Source organism: Lepidochelys olivacea, assembly GCF_965140295.1.
Source record: "Lepidochelys olivacea isolate rLepOli2 genome assembly, chromosome: 24".
Classification (NCBI taxonomy): Eukaryota; Metazoa; Chordata; order Testudines; family Cheloniidae; genus Lepidochelys; species Lepidochelys olivacea.
The window spans coordinates 13,062,509-13,082,767 of record NC_140434.1 but is presented as its reverse complement, the minus strand read 5'-3'; the positions used below and the strand labels follow the sequence as shown (position 1 = coordinate 13,082,767).

General features: G+C 58.9%; 1 protein-coding gene across 4 annotated transcripts in view; it reads left to right on the top strand.

Moving 5' to 3' along the window:
• ARHGAP33 (Rho GTPase activating protein 33) overlaps positions 1–20,259 on the top strand; it is a 47,734-nt gene that overhangs the window by 8,225 nt on the left and 19,250 nt on the right. For all 4 annotated transcript variants that reach the window (XM_084613186.1, XM_084613184.1, XM_084613185.1 and 1 more), the window contains exons 2-12: positions 1,578–1,672; positions 5,128–5,212; positions 5,770–5,856; positions 6,220–6,357; positions 6,836–6,928; positions 7,500–7,622; positions 7,932–8,009; positions 11,303–11,369; positions 12,340–12,408; positions 19,006–19,167; positions 19,733–19,835. In XM_084613186.1, the coding sequence (XP_084469312.1) occupies positions 1,578–1,672; positions 5,128–5,212; positions 5,770–5,856; positions 6,220–6,357; positions 6,836–6,928; positions 7,500–7,622; positions 7,932–8,009; positions 11,303–11,369; positions 12,340–12,408; positions 19,006–19,167; positions 19,733–19,835 (1,100 nt within the window). The remainder of the gene's footprint in view (positions 1–1,577; positions 1,673–5,127; positions 5,213–5,769; positions 5,857–6,219; positions 6,358–6,835; positions 6,929–7,499; positions 7,623–7,931; positions 8,010–11,302; positions 11,370–12,339; positions 12,409–19,005; positions 19,168–19,732; positions 19,836–20,259) is intronic.

Genomic DNA, 20,259 nt, shown 5'->3' with positions numbered 1-20,259 from the left:
CCTCCCATGAGGGGTTGTGCACCCCACTTTTGCACAGGAAATGAAGGTCTCTGTTAATCCAGTGCGGGGATATTCTGCCCCCTAACCCTGAATGATGCAGCTAGATGGGGGAAATGAGTACGCACACCAGAGTTGTGCAGGGAGAGAGCCCCAACCCCAAACTATTGGGGTGGGTTATAAGGGGGCCAGATAGGCTGGGGGTGGGTTATGGGGGAGCAGCTCACCGAGGTATCGGAGATGCAGCTAGGTAGGGGTGGGAGATAAGGGGGTCAGCTGGGCTGGGGAAGAGGGAGCTGGGTTATGGGGGGCTCCTTGTGCTTTTCCTGGGTCCCCGTGGGAGGAACTGGGCCATTGCAAGAAGCTGTTATGTAACCCCCACCACGTGTCTTAACCCCCCCCCGCCCCAACATGGAGGTGGCAGGAGTGTGGGGGGGTGTCTCCTACGCAACCTCTTGTGGGAGGAAGGGAGGCAGTGGGGGAGCAGGGATATGGCCAGGTGTTTGTGGGGGTCAGTTCCTTGCGGGGAGATGGGAAGGTAAGGTGCGGGGGTGGGGGTGTTACACTCCTGTGTCTGTCTCACCCTTTGTCTTCTTTCTCCCTTCCCCAGATCTGGTCTGTCGGGCTATGCCCCACAGAGCCCAGGCGCCCCCTTGCCCCCATGGCATCCCCCACTCCCACCCCCCCTTACACCCATCCCACTTGGAGAGAAGGGCCAGGCCGGGGTTCTGGGCCTGACTCGGTTCTGAGGCCATTGGGGCTCCCCCACTTGCAGTCAATAACCGGAGCATCCATGCAGCTGACAGAGAGGATGTGGTCTCCGATCCAGCCCCAGGGCAGGGAATGGGGCCTTTCCCCGCTAGTGGGACGCCAGCTCTGATGCAGCCCCAGGTTGATTTGGATTTTGGGTTGCAGTTTGGGGCTCCGTATGCATTTGGAGCTGTAGGGTGTGGTGACTTCTACCCCTCCTGAGCTGCCTTTGCCCATGCCTGTACCCCTACCTCTCCATCCCACAACAAGGTCCTGCCCCCAAATCTGTCTGGTGGAAATAGAAGGGGAGATGTCCCTTTCCCAGCAATCCCCCAGCCTCTCTGCATAGTGCCAGGGATTTGGGGTTGATGGGGTGCTTTCCCAAAGGGTAAAATGGGGAGCTGCAGGGAGTGGTGGGGGTCATGGCAAAGAATATCTAAGCAGGCAGCTATTGATGGGAAACCTGATCCATGGAGATTGTTGCTCCGCAGGCTGCTAAAGCTAAAGAGGATGGGATTACATGGCGCAGGGGGGAGAACTGGGATGGTTGGCGTGTAGCAGGGATGCAGCCACCTCTGGGGTGGGGCAGCATCTCAGTGCTGGGTGAGCTGTCCCTGTGCAGCATTATGTGCAGCTGTTCCCCAGCTGCCCTGCCCCAGAGCTGGCTGCATTCCTGCACCAGACAATCTGTCCCCGTGCAGTGTTATGTGCAGCTGTTCCCCAGCTTTCTCCCCTGTGAGGTGGCTGCAACTCAGCACCAGGCGAGCACTTTGGGCTCCTTTTGGGGGATGGTAAATTGGGGCTGAGGTCTGTTTGATTTGCCGTTGCAGGCCCGCAGCACGGACAGTCTGGATGGGACAGGGGATGGGCCGATCCGCCCCCTGGGGAACACAGCCACCAGCGTCAAGGGGAAAGCCCCCAAGAGGTAAGCAGGGGGAGCCCTGCTCTGGGAGGGGCACCCCTATTGGTGAGTGTGGCATGACGTGTGCCTAGCCCGTCCATGCAATGGGGGAGTGAGTGGGTTCTCCGCTGGGGTCCCTGTGGGCTGGGCGGTCGCCGATGGGAGAGGAGGGTTCAGATCTCAGGCTCCCCTCTTGGGGGCACGTGTCCCATGGGAGTCCAGCTAGAGAAACAGACAATTAAAGGGACAATAATAAGGACAGGATCCTCTAATATGTGGGCTGAGATATAGCTCCAGGGGAAGGATGGGGCTGTGTCTGGGTGCCAGAGAGTCCGAGGGGCTACAGTATAATGCAGGGCCAGGGACATGTCTTGGTGCTGGGAGGCCCGGGGAGGGGGATGTGTCTTGGTGCTGGGAGGCCTGGGGGTGTGGGATATAGCAGAAGGGAGGATGTGTCTCGGTGCAGGGGGTCCCAGGGCTGGGATATAGCTCGGGGGAGGAAGGGGCTGTCTGGATATCGGGGAGTCTGGGGCGCTGGGATTCAGCGCGGGGACGGGGACATGTCTCAGTGCCATGGGGGCTGGGATGTATGGGGGGGTTCTAGGTCCTGGGGTTCCAGGGCTGGGATATAGAGAGGGGGCGTGTCTAGGTGCTGGGAGTGTCTGGGTGCTGGGGGGTCCCAGGGCTGGGATATGGGGGGGTGTCTAGGTGCTGGGGGGTTCCAGGCCTGGGATATGGGGGGCATGTCTGGGCACTGGGGGGTCCCAGGGCTGGGACATAGCGCGGGCTTGTCTGGGTGCTGGGGGGTTCCAGGGCTGGGATATAGAGGTGGGTATCTGGGTGCTGGGGGGATCCCAAGGCTGGGATATAGCAGGGGGCAGGGGAGACACTGGGCTCTGTCTCGCTGTTGGGTACATGGCTGTTACCTGATTAGGATATTGTGGGTGCTTGGAGTATTCTGGGGGTGCTGTATGCTGGGCAGTTGGAGTTTGAGATATAACAACAGTGGGATATAACAACAGGATAGTGTTCTGTCTGCTGTCGGGGTCCCCAGTTGGGATTGGGGTACAGCTGAGGGGGGATGGGTTATGTGGGGTGGGGTACAGCAGAATGGGGATGGGTTCTGGGGGGTTGGGGTACAGCCAAGGGGGATGGGTTCTTTGGGGGGTTGGGGTACAACAGAAGGGGGATGGGTTCTGTGGACAGCTGTAGTCCCTGGTTGTGTATAGCAGGGGGTTGGGATATCATGGGGGGGTGGAATACCCAGTGCTGTGTGGGTGTCAGGGTGTCAGGTTACTCTATGCTACCTGGCATACCACGTGGGGTTGGGTACCTCATGGTGAATAGGATATCATGGGGAGTTGGTACCCCATGTGTTCTCTGGGGTACAGCGGTGTTGGGGTTCCCTGCGGGTGGGTATGTCGTGCTGTCTGGTGTACAGTGGTGCTGGGGTACCCTGTGCTGTGTCCAGTACCATGGGGGTGGGTACCCCATGCTGTCTGGGGTACAGCAGTGTTGGGGTACCCCAAGCTGTGTGGGATACCATGGGGTGTGTACCCTGTGGTGTGTGGGGTACAGCAGTGTTGGGGTATCCTGTGCTGTCTAAGTGTTGTCATAAGAACAGCCCGGCTGGGGCAGCCCAGAGTCCGGGGCCTGGCAGGGGCCTGGGCCAGGGAAACAGAACAGGGCCAGGAGCCATCCAGCCCCTGGCTGCCAGTCAGCGGCTCAGGGACAGCGCGTGCCCGGCCCCTCCTCCAGGAACTTAGCTCGTTCTTTGAACCCTGTTACACTTCTGGCCCCCCCACAACTGGCGGTGAGTTCTCCAAGCTGGCTGTGCGCTCAGTCCATCCTTCTGTTTGTCTGAAACCTGCTGCCTGGTAATTTCCCTGGATGCCCTTAGCCCATGTTAGCTGAAGGGGTAAATAACACCCCACAGTCTCTCCCTCCACCCCAGACAGGCTTTTAGAGCCCTCTGGCCTACCCCCTCAATCCGCTCATTTCCAAGCTGAACAGTCCCAGGCCTTTGACTCTCTCCTCGTCCCCTGTTCCCTTCCCTGCACTTTGCCCAGGTCTCTGCTAGGCAGGGGCCTGGATCTGCAGGCAGGCAGTGTCCCCGGCGTGGTGTCCTGGGATAGTGTCCCCAGACAGTGTCTGTCACGGAGTCACCGGGCGATGCTCTGGAACTGCTCCGTATGAAGCCAGCCGGGACTCTGAAGGAGCCTCCTCTCTGTGAGCTACACTGTCTCCAGGGCAAGAAGCTTCGACCTTCTCGGAGCATTCAGCATCCCCTTCCACACCATGCACTTCCCGCAGCGAGTCTGCTGGGGCAGGGCTCCCGGGGAAGCCAGAGGGCCCTGCATCCCAACTCCACAGACAGCAGTGACTCGCAGCCAGCCGGTAAAACAGGTTTATTATTCGACAAAAACACAACGTAGAACAGAACTTGTTAGCAAGTCCATTTTGGGAGTCTTGGGCCAGACTCCCTGGACTCCCCCTCTTCCAGTCCCCACAAGTAGAGTTCCAGCTTCCAGCGACCCGAACTCAGATACCCCTGTTGCTCCTCCTCCTTCTCTTTGTCTCGCTTCCCAGCCAAAGAGTCAGTTGGTTGCATCCCCCTCCTGGTCTCAGGTTAGGAAGGGCACCGGCCATAGCATACGTGCAGGCAGCTGGAGCAGCCTCACCTGCCCCAGAGGTCTCAGCCAAAGTCACACACCCCTATTCCCACCACTGAGGTATTGGTGCAGCACACAGGGAAACTGAGGCACACACAGTATTCATGCAAAACAGTAAGATTCACATACAACATAATAAGGGAAAATCCCCACTTGGTGGTGGTGTCCCCAGCGGTGTCCCCGGGCAATGTCTGGGGTGTGTGCACCCGGGGTTCACACGGCGCCGGTGTTACGAGATTTTTCTCTCTGATGATCTGTCCCCGTCCCAAGGGTTTCTGGTGCTGCGCAGTTGCAGAGAGCAGCCCACATGGATGCCTGGCTCTTGCTCAGTCACACCCCACCCTCCTTCTAAATAGTGGGATTATTTATCGTTGGGTACCATGGCATGTTGGGGTAATCTATGCTTTGAGGGGTATCATGAAGGGATCAGGGTACCCAGTGCTGTGTGGGGTACAGCAGGGATGGGGTACAGTGGGGTGCTTCATGAGGCACACTGGGATACAGTGGGGACAGTGGGGTACAATGGGGGTGCTGTGGGGTGCAGCGGGGGTGGGGTACAGTGGGGTGTTGTGTGGGGCACACTGGGAGACAGTGGGGACAGTGGGGATGGGGTGCTGTATGGAGTACAGCGGGTGTGGGGTGCTGTGTGGAACACACAGGGGGACTAGGGACAGTGGGGGTGGGGTGCTTTGTGGGGTACAGCAGGGTGGGGTTCAGTGTGGTGCTGTGTGGGTTGCAGCAGGGGTGGGGTACAGTAGGATGCTGTGGGGGCACAATGGGGTACAGTGGGGTGTCCTCTCCCCCCAGGCTGTCCATCACCCGAGCCCATTTCCCCAAGCTGGCTGAATGCGCCCACTTCCACTACGAGGCCGTGGACTTTGGACACATCCAGGTGAGCAACCACCGTGGCCCCCTGGGGAGCCCCAATCCCTAATGCCTGGGTCCCCCCTGGGATCCCTCTTCCTGTACCCCTAGTCCCCTCCCCAGAGAGCCTCTTCCCCGACTCCTAAGTCCCATCCAGGCAATCCTCTTCCCAGGTGCTGCCCCAGACCTTTCTGGGCGAGGATGGTTGGTCACCCGGATGCCTGGGTCCAATTTGGGGGGCTTTTCTGGTTGCCTAGGTCCCATGTACAGGGACAGGTGGGGGGTCATCTCCCAGACAGCTGGGTCCTTGGGGAGGTGGGAGCGTCTCTTGCTGGAGCAGAAACTGTGGAGGGCTACCTAGACATTGGGTCCCAACTGGGGATCAGATGCAGGTTTGGTGTCGGGTTGGGGACTGAACTCCCAAACGCTTGAGTTCTCTCCCGGACACTTGGGTTCTCTCTCCTGGGATAAGGGGGGACATTCAGGGGATCTGGACTGAGCGTGCTCCAAGTGATGCCGGGGAGACAACTTGCCCCGGATGCCTGGGTCCCTCAAGGGCACCTCTCACCCACTGTATGCCCACAGCTCCTGCTGGCCTCCGAGCAAGGGGAGGGGCTGCCTGGTACCCTGGGGGACGGGGAGCTGCTCTTCATCGTCCAGGTCACCTGCCAGGTGAGTGGAGCCCCCCTCCCAGCCCCCCCATTCCCAATCTTCCCCAGAGCCCCCCCTTCCTGACCCTCCCATTCCCAACCCGGGTCCCTCCTCTCCAGCTGGGGTCCCCTCTGCCATGCCAACTGCTGAGGGGGAGAGGGGACCCACCCCCTCCCCTTTCCCCTGCAGTCCCCCCTTGGTCCATCCTGTCGTGCCCCACAGTGGCACCCCACACAGTGCCACTGCTCCCCACTTTCCTTCTTTAGCCCCCCAGATCCATCCCCCACTCCGTCCTCAGCTGCCACAGCACCTCCCAGCCCCACCTCACCAGTGTCCCCCTCCCTCGCCCCCAGCTGACATCCCACTTTGCCTCCCACCCCGCAGGGGAAGACGTGGCCCGTTCACCGCAGCTATGAGGAGTTCTGCAGGCTGGACGGGCACCTGCACTGCTGCATCTTCGACCGCCGCTTCTCCCAGCTGCCCGAGCTGCCACCGCCCTGCCAGGCCCGGGAACAGGCTGAGGTGAATCATGGGGGGTGCTGGGCAGAGCTTGGGGACTTGCTCTGTGGCTGTTCCCAGGCTGCCCCAGCCCAGAGGTGGCTGCATCTCAGTGCTGGGCGAGCCATCCCCGGGTGGCATTATGTGTGGCTGTTCCCCGGCTGCCCTGCCCCAGAGGTGGCTGTATCTCAGCACTGAGCGAGGTGTCCCCAGGCAGCATTACATGTGGCGGTACCCCGGCTGCACAACACCCGAGGTGGCTGTATTTCAGCACTGGGCGAGCTGTCCCTCAGCATTATGTGCAGCTGTTCCCCGGCTGCCCCACCCCAGAGGTGGCTGCATCTCCACGCCAGGCAAACCTTCCCTGGGCGGCATTATGTGTGGCTGTTCCCCAGCTGCCCCACCCCAGAGATGGCTGAATCTCAGCACAAGACGAGCCTTCGCTGTGGGGCAGACATGAGGGGGGTGGTTGCCAGGCCCTGACTCTGCTTCTGCCCCCTAGATGCTGGCCCCAGTCCTGCGGCAGTATCTGGAGAAGCTCTCTGCCATTGTGGACAGCAACATTAACTGCGGGCCCGTCCTCACCTGGATGGAGGTGAGATGGGGGGGCAGGAAAGGTAGGGGCCGTTCAGCACGGGACCCACACCCAGTCAGACCCATGGGCCTGTTCTGCCCACCATCCACCCCCACACCGGCCCCCAGCCCTGTCCAGGCTGGTAACCCCACACACCCCCGTCAGACCACAGGCCTGTCCCGCCCAGCATCCACCCCCACACCAACCCCCGGCCCTGTCGAGGCCAGTAACCCGCCACCCCCGCACCAGACCCGGCCCCTGTCCAGACCGGTAATCCCACACCCACACGGCCCACCTCCTCATCAGACCCATGAGCCCATCCAGCCTGGCATCCACCCTACCCCTGGTCAGACCCACAGCCCCTCCTGCCCTCCCCCCGCCAATCAGACTTACAGTCCCCCAGCCCTGTATCCCTCCCATCAGACCTATAGGCCTTCCAGCCCAGTATCAGCCCCACCCCTGACCACCTACAGCCCCCTCCTGCCCTCCCCCCCATCAGACCCAAAGCTCACCCCACCCCCCCAGATCAGACCCACACCCCATCCAGTCTTCCCCTTGCCACATGCTCATCCTTGCACCTCCTCTGTTGCAGATCGATAACCATGGCAACCGGCTGCTGGTGAACGAGGAGGCCTCTATCAACGTCCCAGCCATCGCGGCCGCCCATGTCATCAAGCGCTACACGGCCCAGGCCCCTGATGAGCTGTCCTTCGAGGTGAGGTGTGGAGGGGCACCACCAACCCCACAGCCCCCTCCCCCTCTGGCTGGAGCACTGTCCTGGGGAAGCTCACAGCACTGGAGCCCCCTTCCAACCCAACTGGGGCACTGGCCTGGGGAATCTCACAGCACCAGAGCTCTTTCCCCTTCTGACTGGGGCACTGCCCTGGGGAAGCTCACAGCCCTGGAGCCCCCTCCCGCTCTGGCTAGGGCACTGCCCTGGGGAAGCTCACAACTCCAGAACCCCCTCTGGGGCACTGCCCTGTGGGGCTCGGGGTCCCCCTGACTGTCTCTCTGCTCAGCGCAGGTCGGGGACATTGTGTCAGTAATCGACATGCCCCCCAAGGAGGAGATCAGCTGGTGGCGAGGAAAGCACGGCTTCCAGGTGGGTGTGGGGCTTGGGGAGGGTCTGCGAGGGGGAGGGGGAGGGCTTCCTGCTGGACATTGCCCCCCCATGCCTGGGTCACCGTGGGGGGGACTGCATGGGAGAGCCAGGGGCATGGGGGCACATGGGGGGGTGGGAATGCAGGGTGGGGGGCAGCTCGGGGCATGGGGAGTCGCCGCTCCGGCTGAGCTGCCCCACTGGCTCCTGGGGTCTGGGCAGTGTCTGGTCCCTGGTCCTGCCACTGGGTCCCCCCAGCACGCACCCCATGGCTGACTTCCCCCCCGGCTATGGCAGTGAGCCCCCATGGCCCAGATGCCTGGCAGGCCTGGTACGGGGCGTCACGCGGGCTTAACCATTGCTCACTAGCTGCCCAGGTGGATGCTTGCCATCTGCACTGCAGTTGCCTGGCCCCAAGGAGGCGAACCCACTTAGCAAGGGAATGAAGCTAAACGGAATTCAGGCTGCTTCAGTTTGGGAGGAGGAACTGAATGCGATTTAACTTGGGCTTGGTCTACTCTGAAAATTGATCCTGGTACAGCTCCCTCAGTCTGGGGTGTCAGACCTTCCCATCCCAGGCCAGAGCAGAACAGACCCAGCTGTGTCGACAGAGGAGGGCTTCCATCGGTGTGCCGTGCTGGGTGTGTATGTATGCGCCTGCAGAAGAGCCTCTGTTGGCGTAGGCTGCATCTACACCAGGGGGCTCTGGGGGCAGAGGGTCTGTCATAGCCATTGACACGCAGGAACGGGCATCCAGATTCATGGGTGGAGGGTTAATTCGGATTTAGTGTTGGTGAGTTAATTTGGATTTGCTGTTGTTAGGTTAATCCGAATTCGCAGTTAAAGTGGTTTAGGAAAGGAAATCTGGATTCACTGGTGATGGTTTAATACAGATTCATTATTAAAGTGGATTAGGTCAGGAAATCCAGATTTGCTGTTGGTGGGGTAATATACATTCACTCTAGGTTGGTTAATCCAGATTTGCCAGGAAAATGGATTAGGAAAGAAATCCAGATTTGCAATTGGTGCGTTAATCTGGATTCACTGGTAGTAGGTTAATCCTGATTGGATGTTAAAGTGGATTAGTTAAATGGCGGTGTGGAAGTTGTGACGGAGTCACAGGCCCGATGTGCCGGACCTGCTCTGTATGAAGCCAGTCAGGACTCTGGGGTGGCGTGACTCCCCTCAGGGCACACTGCCCACAGCAAGGAGCCTCCTTGGCTATGGCCTTCCTGGTCTGACCTCAGAGCATGCAGCATCCCTGTTCATACCATACACTTCCCCTTGGCGAGTCAAGCTGGACAGGACCTCTGGGGAAGTCAGAGAGCCCTGCACCCCCACGCTGCAGCCAGCAGTGACTCTCAACCAGTGAGTAAAACAGAAGGCTTATTAGTCAACAGGAACACAGCAAAGAACAGAGTTTGTTAGCACAGAAATCATTGACTTTCAGCAAAGTCTATTTTGGGGGGACCCCGGGCAGGATGCCCTGGACTCCCCCATCTCCAAGTCCCCCAAAGCTGACTGCCCAGCTACCAGAGACCTGACCTCCAACACACCTGTAGCCCTCCCTCCTGGTCTTTGTCTCGCTTCCCGGGCAATGTGTCCCCTGGTCACACCCCTCTACCGGGTCTCAAGTTATGAAGCCATAACATATGTGCAGGCAGCTGGAGCTGCCTCAACTGCTCCAAGGGTCTCAGCAAAAGTCACACACCCTTATTCCCACTACCAAGGCATTGGTGCAGTACACAGGGAAACTGAGGCACACACAATATTCATGCAAAACAGTAAGACTCACATAGGCTCATGTACAATGTAACAAGGAGGAAAACTCCACTTCATCACAACGTTTTCCTTCCGAATGGGAGTGGGCAGCAGCTGGGTGAGCGTCACTCCCTTTGGAAGTGGATTAGGAAGAACTGCTGCCATTGGGAGGCTAAGCACCCACCCAGGGGCTTAATTCAGTTTAAGGAATGCACATTGAGTTCACACCTTTGGCTGCTCCAGATTCAGCCCTGGGGTTCATCGTGTCCAGTGGCCTCCATCATGTCACATGGACAGATCCCCATGCCATCCGGGGGGTGGGGCAGGAATTTACCACACGGGACGAGTGGGTGTCCGTCTTGGGGTAGCGTGTGGGGATCCTCCTGTAACAAAGCAGCCTTTGGCAGGACACACTGAGAGTATCAGTTCAGGACAAATTGCTTAGAGCAGGGCAGTCACAGCCCGAGGCTGGAGGTTCCTTCACTACTAAGGCACACCAAACCAACCAAACAGAGAGGACTTTGGTTTCACCGCACTGGCTAACCAGAAGTCACACAAGCAATTCCCTCAGGCACTCCAGTTTCTTCTCAGTATCACCACCAGTGCCCCTCATTGTGGGGACAAATGGTTATGAAAACCAATACCTCAGTAACCAAAAAAAGGTTCTCCCGATCCCAAAGGACCAAGCCCCAGACCCAGGTCAATATACAAGTCAGATCTTACCCACAAATCATGCTGTTGCCAATCCTTTAGAATCTAAAGGTTTATTCATAAAAAGAAAGAAATATAGATGAGAGTTAAAATTCGTTAAAGAAATCAATTACACAAAGTAATGGCAAAGTTCTTGGTTCAGGCTTGTAGCAGCGATGGAATAAGCTGCAGGTTCAAATCAAGTCTCTGGAGAACATCCACAGCTGGGATGGGTCATTCAGTCCTTCGTTCAGAGCTTCAGTTTGTAGCACAGTTCCTCCAGAGATAAGAAGCAGGATTGAAGACAAGATGGAGAAGATGCAGCTGCCTTTTCTAGTCCCTTACCATGCAGCCTGTGCGTCCTTTGTTTTAAACACAAGCTGGCCAGCACACGGCTTGAAAGCCTCAGAGTTCTCTCCATAGGCAGGTCCCTGCTGCCTTGCTGAGTCCTAAGGTGTATCCACCTTCTCTCAATGGGTCAGTTGTGTAGCTGATGGTCCATAATGGGCCATCAAGCAGGCTAGGCTGTGCTGATGCCACACTGTCTGGGGTGTCACCCAGAAGCATAGCACAAGTTTGAAATACAGACAGTATAGAGCCAATACTTATAACTTTAAATTAAAAAAATGATACAGGCATATAGACAGCATAATCATAACCAACAGATCATAACCTTTTCATAGACACCTTGCTTGACCTCCTTTGTACAAGATTTGGTGCCACTATAGGACATTGGTTGCAACAATGATCTATACAGTCACAGTTCATGTCAATACATCACACCCCCATGTTCAGCTATTGGGGGTGGGGCAGTGGACCCTGACTCCATCTGTCTGTCTCGCCAGGTCGGCTTCTTCCCCAGCGAGTGTGTTGAGCTCTTTCCGGACCGCCTGGCGCTAGGGCTCAAAGCAGGTGATGCCTGGGTCCCACAGCTGGGGTGCTGCTCCTCCACAAAAAGGTGGCCTTGGGGACTTGGGGGGGTAGGGGGCAGGGTGTTTAGGGGGAGACAGGGTGAGGGGTGCAGGTGTATGGGGGATATTGGGAAGCTGGGGTGGGGGCAGGGAGTTGGGAGGAGATGGTGTGTTGGGGTAAGGAGGGGGTGGGGTAAGGGGTGCTGGATTGTGAGGTACAGAGGAGGTGGGTAAGGGGTGCTGGGGTTTGGGGGCATGGAGGGGACGGGGTGTAGGGGTAGGGCAGGAGTGTGGGGGGACAGGGTGTAGAGGTTGGGCAGAGGGTACTGGGGTGTGGGTGCATGGAGGGGATGGGGTGTAGGTGGGGCAGGGGGTGCTGGGTTATGGGGGTATGGAGGGGACGGTGTTAGGGGGTGCTGGGATGTCAGGGTACAGAGGGGATGGGTTGTGGGGTGTGGTAAGGGGGTGAAAGGGTGTCCCGGGGTTTGGGTTGTAGGGGTGTGGCAGAGGATGTGGGGGTATGGAGAGGACAGGGGTTAGGGGGCACTGGGGTGTCAGAGTACGGAGGGGATGGGATGCAGGGGCGGGGTAAGGGGGTGTTGGGGTATGGCGGGGACAGGGTGTAGGGGTGTAGCCAGGATTGTGGGTTATGGAGGGGATGGGATATAGCAGTGGGGCAGGGGGCACTGGGGTGTCAGGGTGCAGAGTGGATGGGGTTCAGGGATTGGGTAAGGGGGTATATGGGGGTTGGTATATGGGGGCATCCTTTTCCCCCTAGCTGGGGTCTCCCCAAGGACTCCAGGGTCTTTCCGGCACTCTGCAACACGTCTTGGGTTCTGGTGCTCAGCAGGGCCGGGCCATGTCTGCTCCATGGAGGGGCGACCCAGGGTGACCCTTATCTGGGGTGCTGGGGGGGGGGCTCTGTCTCCACCATCCCAACCCCTTTTCTTCCCCTCTGTTCCCCCCAACAGACACAGACGGGATGGGCACCAGCATCCCTGGGGTCCTCCCGCCTCAGGGGCCCCTCTCCCCGACGTTGGGTAAGTACAGCTGGTATAGAGGGCCTAAACAAGGGAGGCAGGGGGAAACACTACAATAACATTCTGCATCCCAGCGCTGGGCAAGCTGTCCCCATGCAGCATTATATACAGCTGTTTCCACTTGCCCCGCCCCAGAGGTGGCTTTGTCCCAGCACAGAAAGAGCCGTCCCCATGTGGTGTTGTGTGGCTGTTCCTGTCCGCCCTACCCCAGAAATGGCTGCGTCCCAGTGCCAGGTGAGCTGTCCCTGTGTGGTGTTATGTGTAACTGTTCCTGTCTGCTGTGCCCGAGAGGTGGCTGTGTCCCAGTGCTAGGCGAAACTCCCTGTGCGGGTTTCTGTGCGGCTGTTCCCGACTGCTCCGCCCCAGAGGTGGCTGTGTCCTAACGCTGGGCAAGCTGTCCCCGTGTAGCGTTATGTGCGGGTTTTGCTGGCTACCCCACTCCAGAGGGGGCTGTATCCCAGCGCCAGGCGAACGGTCCCTGTGAGGTGTTATGTGCAGTTGTTTCCGGGTGCCCCACTCCAGAGGTGGCTGCGTCCAAGCACCGGGCGAGCCGTCCCCATGTGGTGTTATGTGCAGCTGTTTCTGGATGCCCGCCCCATAGGCGCTGACTTCTACTGGTGCTGGTGGGTGTTCGACCCCCTTCTGCCCCCAGTCCCACCCCAATTCCACCCCAGCCCTGCCCCCTCCTGCCCCCATTCCAACCCCTTCCCCAAATCCCCACCCCGGCTCCGCCTCTTCCCTGCCTCCTCCCCTGAGCGTTCCACTTTCCCCTCCTCCCCCCTCCCTCCCAGAGCTTGCTACAGCTGTTTGGTGGTGGCAAGCACTGGGAGATAGGTGAAGGAGCAGGGATGCGGTGCGTTCAGGGGAGGAGGCAGAGACAGAGGAGGAGGAGGTGGGGTGGGCTGGGTGCCTGGGAGCTTGGCTGCCTCCCAGCACCAGCCGAGCTGTACCCGTGTGGTGGTATGTGCGGCTGTTCCTGGCTGCCTTGCTCCAGAGGAGGCTGCATCCCAGCGGTGGGCAAGCTGTCCCTGTGAGGTGTTACATGCGGCTGTTCCCAGATGCCCCAACCCAGAGGTGGCTGCGTCCCAGTGCCAAGCAAGCTGTCCCCGTGTGGTGTTATTTGCTGCTGTCCTTGCTGCCCTGCCCCAGAGGTGGCCAGACAAGCTGTCCCCAAGTGGTGGCATGTGATGCTGTTCCTAGCTGCCCTGCCCCAGAGGTGTCTGCGTACCGATGTTGGGCGAGCTGTTCCCATGTGGTGATTGTCACAGACTCCCAGGTCGTACCCACTCTTGGCCCTGTACGGTCCCTGGGGGGAACCCCCTTCAGTGAGACAGCCCTTCTCAGGGGTCCACTCTGTCTTGGGGGTTAAGCCCCTCCACATCCTGGAACCGCACCTCTGAGCCTTAGCACGCCTGACTCTCTCCATGGGCCCCCTCAGGGAGTCCATTCGCTCTGGACCCCCAGGACCTCCGTGCCCAGAGGGAGTAATGCCCCCCCTGTTCTCTAGACCGGAGCGACTCTCAGCCAGTGTAACACAGGAGGGTTTATTGAGCGTCTGAACCCAGCAGAGGAAACTCTCAGGGCCTCAGGCCTGGCCTCCCCCAGCACAGCACATCTAAGCCTCCCCTGCATCCAGGGGGGCTCTGCCTGCTCTCCACTGCCAGCCCAGAGAACCCCTCCTTCCAGCTGGGCTTCCGATATCACCTGCCCCCAAGCCCCGCCTCTGTCCTTTGTCTTTTGTCCAGGTAAATAGGGTCGCCTGGGGCTCCTCTCCTCTCAGCCCTGCTTTGTACCCCTCTGGCTGGTCAGCTGACCAGGGTCCACTTTGCACAGCCCACTGGCTGTGGCGTCTGAGCTGGGCATCCTGGTCGCCAGGTCACCAGTATCTGGGGTACCCATTCTCCCGGCCATTGGCCAAGGTCCCAAGTTCTGTCACTGATCCTCTGTAACAACAAACTCCCTCTTCCACCACCTCGTTAAACCAGTAATGCCCAGGGAAACTGAGTCCCACCCCCTGTGCATGCAAACTATTGAAAAAACCACGAAAATCCCCCACTTAGTCACATCTCTCCCCCCTTCGAGTCTGAACTGAGCGGGGTCACTTAGCCAGTGACCTGGGGAAGTTCAGGGCCCCCGCCCCATGATAAAGCATAGGCTATAACATTGGCACTCCCCCACACATGGACTTCCTCCATGTCATAACCCTGGAGGAGAAGGCCCCATGTCAGCAGCTTGGCATTAGCCCCTTTCATTAGGTGCAGCCACATCAGGGGTGAATGGTCAGTGTACACAGTAAAGTGCCACCCAAATAGATACGGCTTCAGCTTTTTAAGGGCCCACACCATGGCCAGGCGTTCCTTCTCTATGGCTGCATAGTGCTACTCCCGGGGCAGCAGCTTCTTGCTCAGGTACACAATGGGGTGTCTCTCCCCCTTAGTATGAGTTTGCATCAGCACCGCACCCAGCCTTGTGTCTGAGGCGTTGGTGAACACCAGGAAGGGTTTGTTAAAATCTGGGTTTACCAGCACCGGGCTTTGGATAAGTGCGCCCTTCAGCACACAGAGAGCCCTCTGGCACTGCTTGGTCCAGACCATCTTATCCAGCTTCCCCTTCCTACAAAGCTCCGTGAGGGGAGCTGCCAGGGAGCTTAAGTGGGGCACAAACCTCCAGTAGTACCCCACCATCTCAATGAAAGCCTGGACCTGCTTCTTAGTCTGGGGAGCAGGCCAGTCCTTGATTGCCTTCACTTTGGCCGGCTCCAGCTTCAGGTGGCTGCTCCCCACCTTGTGGCCCAGGTATGTCACCTCTGCCATCCCTACCTTGCACTTTCCAGCTTTTATGGTCAGCCCTGCATCCTGGAGGCAACCCAGCACCCTCTTCACTTGGGACACGTGGTCCTCCCAGGTCTGGCTAAAGACACAGATATCGTCAATATACGGTAGAGCAGTGCTACTCAAAGTTGTGGTCCGCGGACCAGTGCCGGTCCGCGAGCCATCGGCTGCTGGTCTGCGCACACGTTGGGGAAAAAAATTGCTGGTCCCGCACATCAGAGAGCTTGAGAAGCACTGGGCTAGAGCAAAGTCCTCCATCCCCCTTAGTAACTGATCCACCAGGTGCTGGAAGGTGGCAGGTGCCCCCTTGAGGCCAAAAGGCAGGACTAGGAACTCGAAGAGCCCGGGGGTGGGGGAGGTAAAGGCGGATGATATTAAACTGGGAGGAGTGGTAGATACGCTGGAGGGCAGGGATAGGATACAGAGGGACCTAGACAAATTGGAGGATTGGGCCAAAAGAAATCTGATGAGGTTCAATAAGGATAAGTGCAGGGTCCTGCATTTAGGACGGAAGAACCCAATGCAGAGCTACAGACTAGGGACCGAATGGCTAGGCAGCAGTTCTGCGGAAAAGGACCTAGGGGTGACAGTGGACGAGAAGCTGGATATGAGTCAGCAGTGTGCCCTTGTAGCCAAGAAGGCCAATGGCATTTTGGGATGTGTAAGTAGGGGCATAGCGAGCAGATCGAGGGACGTGATCGTTCCCCTCTATTCGACATTGGTGAGGCCTCATCTGGAGTACTGTGTCCAGTTTTGGGCCCCACACTACAAGAAGGATGTAGATAAATTGGAGAGAGTCCAGCGAAGGGCAACAAAAATGATTAAGGGTCTGGAACACATGAGTTATGAGGAGAGGCTGAGGGAACTGGGATTGTTTAGTCTGCAGAAGAGAAGAATGAAGGGGGATTTGATAGCTGCTTTTAACTACCTGAGAGGTGTTTCCAGAGAGGATGGTTCTAGACTATTCTCAGTGGTAGAAGAGGACAGGACAAGGAGTAATGGTCTCAAGTTGCAGTGGGGGAGGTTTAGGTTGGATATTAGGAAAAACTTTTTCACTAGGAGGGTGGTGAAACACTGGAATGCGTTACCTAGGGAAGTGGTGAAATCTCCTTCCTTAGAAGTTTTTAAGGTCAGGCTTTACAAAGCCCTGGCTGGGATGATTTAATTGGGGATTGGTCCTGCTTTGAGCAGGAGGTTGGACTAGATGACCTCCTGAGGTCCCTTCCAACCCTGATATTCTATGATTCTATGAAAGGCAGACTTTGCCCTGGCCTCTGGGTCCAAAGGCACCTGCCAGTAGCCTTTGGTGTGATCCATAGTAGTGAGGTACCGGGCACCCCACAACTTGTCAAGGATCTCATCGGACCTAGGCATGGGATAGGCATTGGACATGGTGACGGCATTGAGCTTCCGATAGTCCACACAAAACCAGATTGATCCGTCCTTCTTGGGGACCAGCACTATGGGAGAGGCCCAGGGGCTGGAGGACGGCTGGATCACCCCTAAATCCAGCATGTCTCCGACCTGTCTCTCCAAGTCCTGGGCTGCTTTCTCAGAGACCCTGAATGGGGAACACCTGATGGGGGGGTTGGCTCCCGTCTCCATCTGGTGAACAGCCAGGTTAGTGAGCCCAGGCCAGTTGGAGTTTGGGGGCACACAGGGGACGGGGTATGAATGCAGCACCCGGTGGACAGTTCCTCTACACAGTTCACCTCGTTTACCTGTCTGATGACCAGGCAGCTTGCAGATCATTCTTCCTCATGGGGATGAGAAGCATCACCTGGTCCCCGGTACCATAGGAGCGGACATGTGCTGAGTGGTCGTACCAGACCTTCTGCTTCCTCTGTGCCCTGGCTAGGTTTCCCCTGGCCAAGCCCATAAGCTCCACGAGCCTTTCCCAGAAGGTCAGTACATACTCCACCACTGATTCTCCATCGGGGGAGGCCTTCCCCTCCCACTCATCCCTCATCAAGTCCGGGCTCCCCTCACTCTCCTCCCATACAGCAACTCGAATGGGGAAAACCCTGTGGATTCCTGGGGCATTTCCCTGTGTACAAACAGCAGGTGGGGTAAATACTTGTCCATAAAGGTTTTCAGCATCATCTTTAGGGTCCCATTGAACCTCTCCACCAGCCCATTGGACTGAGGGTTATACGCTGAGGCCGAGAAGTGCCGGACCCCACACTGCTCCCACAAGCACGGGAGCAGGGTTGACATGAAGTTGGACCCCTGGTCTGTAAGGACCCACTTGGGGAACTCCACTCTGCTGAAAATGGTCAGCAGTGTGTCTGCCACGGTGTTTGCCTTGATAGAGGACAAGGCCACTGCCCTGGGGTAGCACGTAGCAATATGTCCCCATGCAGCATTATATGCCACTTTTCCCACCTGCGCTGCCCCAGACATGGCTGTATCTTAGTACCGAATGAGCTGTCCCCATATGGTATTATGTGTGGCTCTTCGTGACTGCCCCGCCCCAGAGGTGGCTGCATTCCTGTGCGGGTTTATGTGCGGCTGTTCCCAGCTGCCCTGCCCCAGAGGTGGCTGTGTCTCAGGGCCAAGTGAACCATCCTCTTGTGGTGGTTATGTGTGGCTGTTCCCCTCTGCCCCGCCTCAGTGGTGACTGCGTCCCATTACTGGGTGAGCTGTCCCTGTGTGGTGTTATGTGCGGCTGTTCCTGGTTGCCCTGCCCCAGAGGTGGTTGCATCCCAGCGCCGGACGAGCTGTCCCTGTGTAGTATTATGTGCGGCTGTTCCAGGGTTCCCCGCCCCAGAGGTGGCTGCGTCCCAGAACCAGGAGATGTGTTCCTGTGTAGGGCTATGTGCCACTGTTCCCAGCTGCCCCACCCCAGAAGTGGCTGTGTCCAAGCACCGAGCAAGCCGTCCCCATGTGGTGTTATGTGTGGCTGTTACTGTCCGCCCTACCCCAGATGTGGCTGCGTCCCAGGGCCAGGTGAACCATACTCATGAGGTGTTATGTGCGGCTGTTCCTGGCTGCCCCGTCACAGAGGTGGCTGCATCCCAGTGCTGGACAAGCTGTCCCCATGCAGTGTTATGTGCCACTGTTTCTGGCTGCCCTGCCCAAGAGGTGGCTGCGTCCTAGCGTGGGGTGAACTATCCCTGTTCGGTGTTGTGCGGCTGTTCCTGGTTGCCCTGCCCCAGAGGTGGTTGCATCCCAGCGCCGGACGAGCTGTCCCTGTGTAGTATTATGTGCGGCTGTTCCAGGGTTCCCCGCCCCAGAGGTGGCTGCGTCCCAGAACCAGGAGATGTGTTCCTGTGTAGGGCTATGTGCCACTGTTCCCAGCTGCCCCACCCCAGAAGTGGCTGTGTCCAAGCACCGAGCAAGCCGTCCCCATGTGGTGTTATGTGTGGCTGTTACTGTCCGCCCTACCCCAGATGTGGCTGCGTCCCAGGGCCAGGTGAACCATACTCATGAGGTGTTATGTGCGGCTGTTCCTGGCTGCCCCGTCACAGAGGTGGCTGCATCCCAGTGCTGGACAAGCTGTCCCCATGCAGTGTTATGTGCCACTGTTTCTGGCTGCCCTGCCCAAGAGGTGGCTGCGTCCTAGCGTGGGGTGAACTATCCCTGTTCGGTGTTGTGTGGCTCTTCCTGGCTGCCCCGCCCCAGAGGTGGCTGTGTCCCAGTGTCGGGCGAGCTGTCCCCGTGCAGTGTTATGTGCGGCTGTTCCCAGCTGCCCCGCCCCAGAGGTGGCTGTGTCCCAGTGCCGGGCGAGCTGTCCTCATGCAGTGTTATGTGTGGCTGTTCCCAGTTCGTGACACAGTGTGTAAGAAGCACGGGAAGCTCCTCGGTTTCCTTCGCACCTTCATAAAGTCGCGGCCCAGCAAGCAGCGACTGAAGCAGCGCGGGATCCTGCGTGAGCGTGTCTTCGGCTGTGACCTGGGGGAGCACCTCCTGAACTCGGGGCACGATGGTGAGACCCCTGGCATACAGGGCGTTATCTCCATCCACCTGCCACGCTGCTTCTCCTGGCCTTGTGCTGTGAGGGATTGCCTCCCATCCCCCTGGCCAGATCTCGGCTCCCTGCCCGGGGTTATGGGGCACTTCCTCCAATCCCCCGGCTGTACCCCGTCTCCCAGCCTGTTGCTATGGGGTGCTGCCTCCCATCCCCCTGCCCACACCTCTCCCACAGCCTGGCGCTATGGGGCACTGCCTCCCATTCCCCCTGACCACGCCCCATCCTCCGCCCATGCCCCATCTCCTGGTATGGCACTATGGGGTGCTGCCTCCCATCCCCCCCGGCTGCACCCCGTATCCTGGCTACACCCCGTCTCTAAGCCTGGCACTACGGGGCACTGCCTCCCTTCCCCCCTGGGTGCGCCCTGGCCACGACCCATCTCCCGGCCTGGCGCTACAGGGTGCCACATCCCATCCCCCAGCTATGCTGCCCCCCCCGCCGCCCCCTCCTGGCCTGGCGCTGGAGGTCTTGGTGCCGCCGTCCATTCCCATGACATCTGCTTACCTCGTGCCTCCTGCAGTTCCCCAGGTCCTGCGCTGCTGCTCGGAGTTCATCGAGAAGCATGGCCTGGTGGACGGGATCTATCGCCTCTCGGGCGTTGCCTCCAACATCCAGAAGCTGCGGTGGGGCCTGGGGAGCTGGGGGTGCCTAGCGGGGGGGGGGGGACAGGACGGGGGGCACAGGGGAGTGGCAGGCAGCGGGGGGGATTTGGGCACAGGACAGGCGCAGGGCACAGCAATAGATAGGGAAGGGTTGGGGGGTTCAGGGCACTGTGTGGGGTGGTACCAGACTGGCCCCCAGGGTTAGGGAGTAAGGTGAAGAGGCAGGGCAAGGGAAGAAGGGTGCAGGGAGAAGAGTTAGGGGGCTGGGCCCAGGGGGAGCTGGCTTAGGAGGCAGGGCGGCAGGGTCTGGGGGCAGACTGTAGGGCACAGGGTGTAGCGGGCAGGGTTGGGGGGAGGGATTGAGGTCAGGGTGTAGGGGGCAGGGCACGGGAGAGCAGGGTTGGGGGGCAGGGTTGGGTGGCTGGGTTAGGGGGCAGGGGTTGGG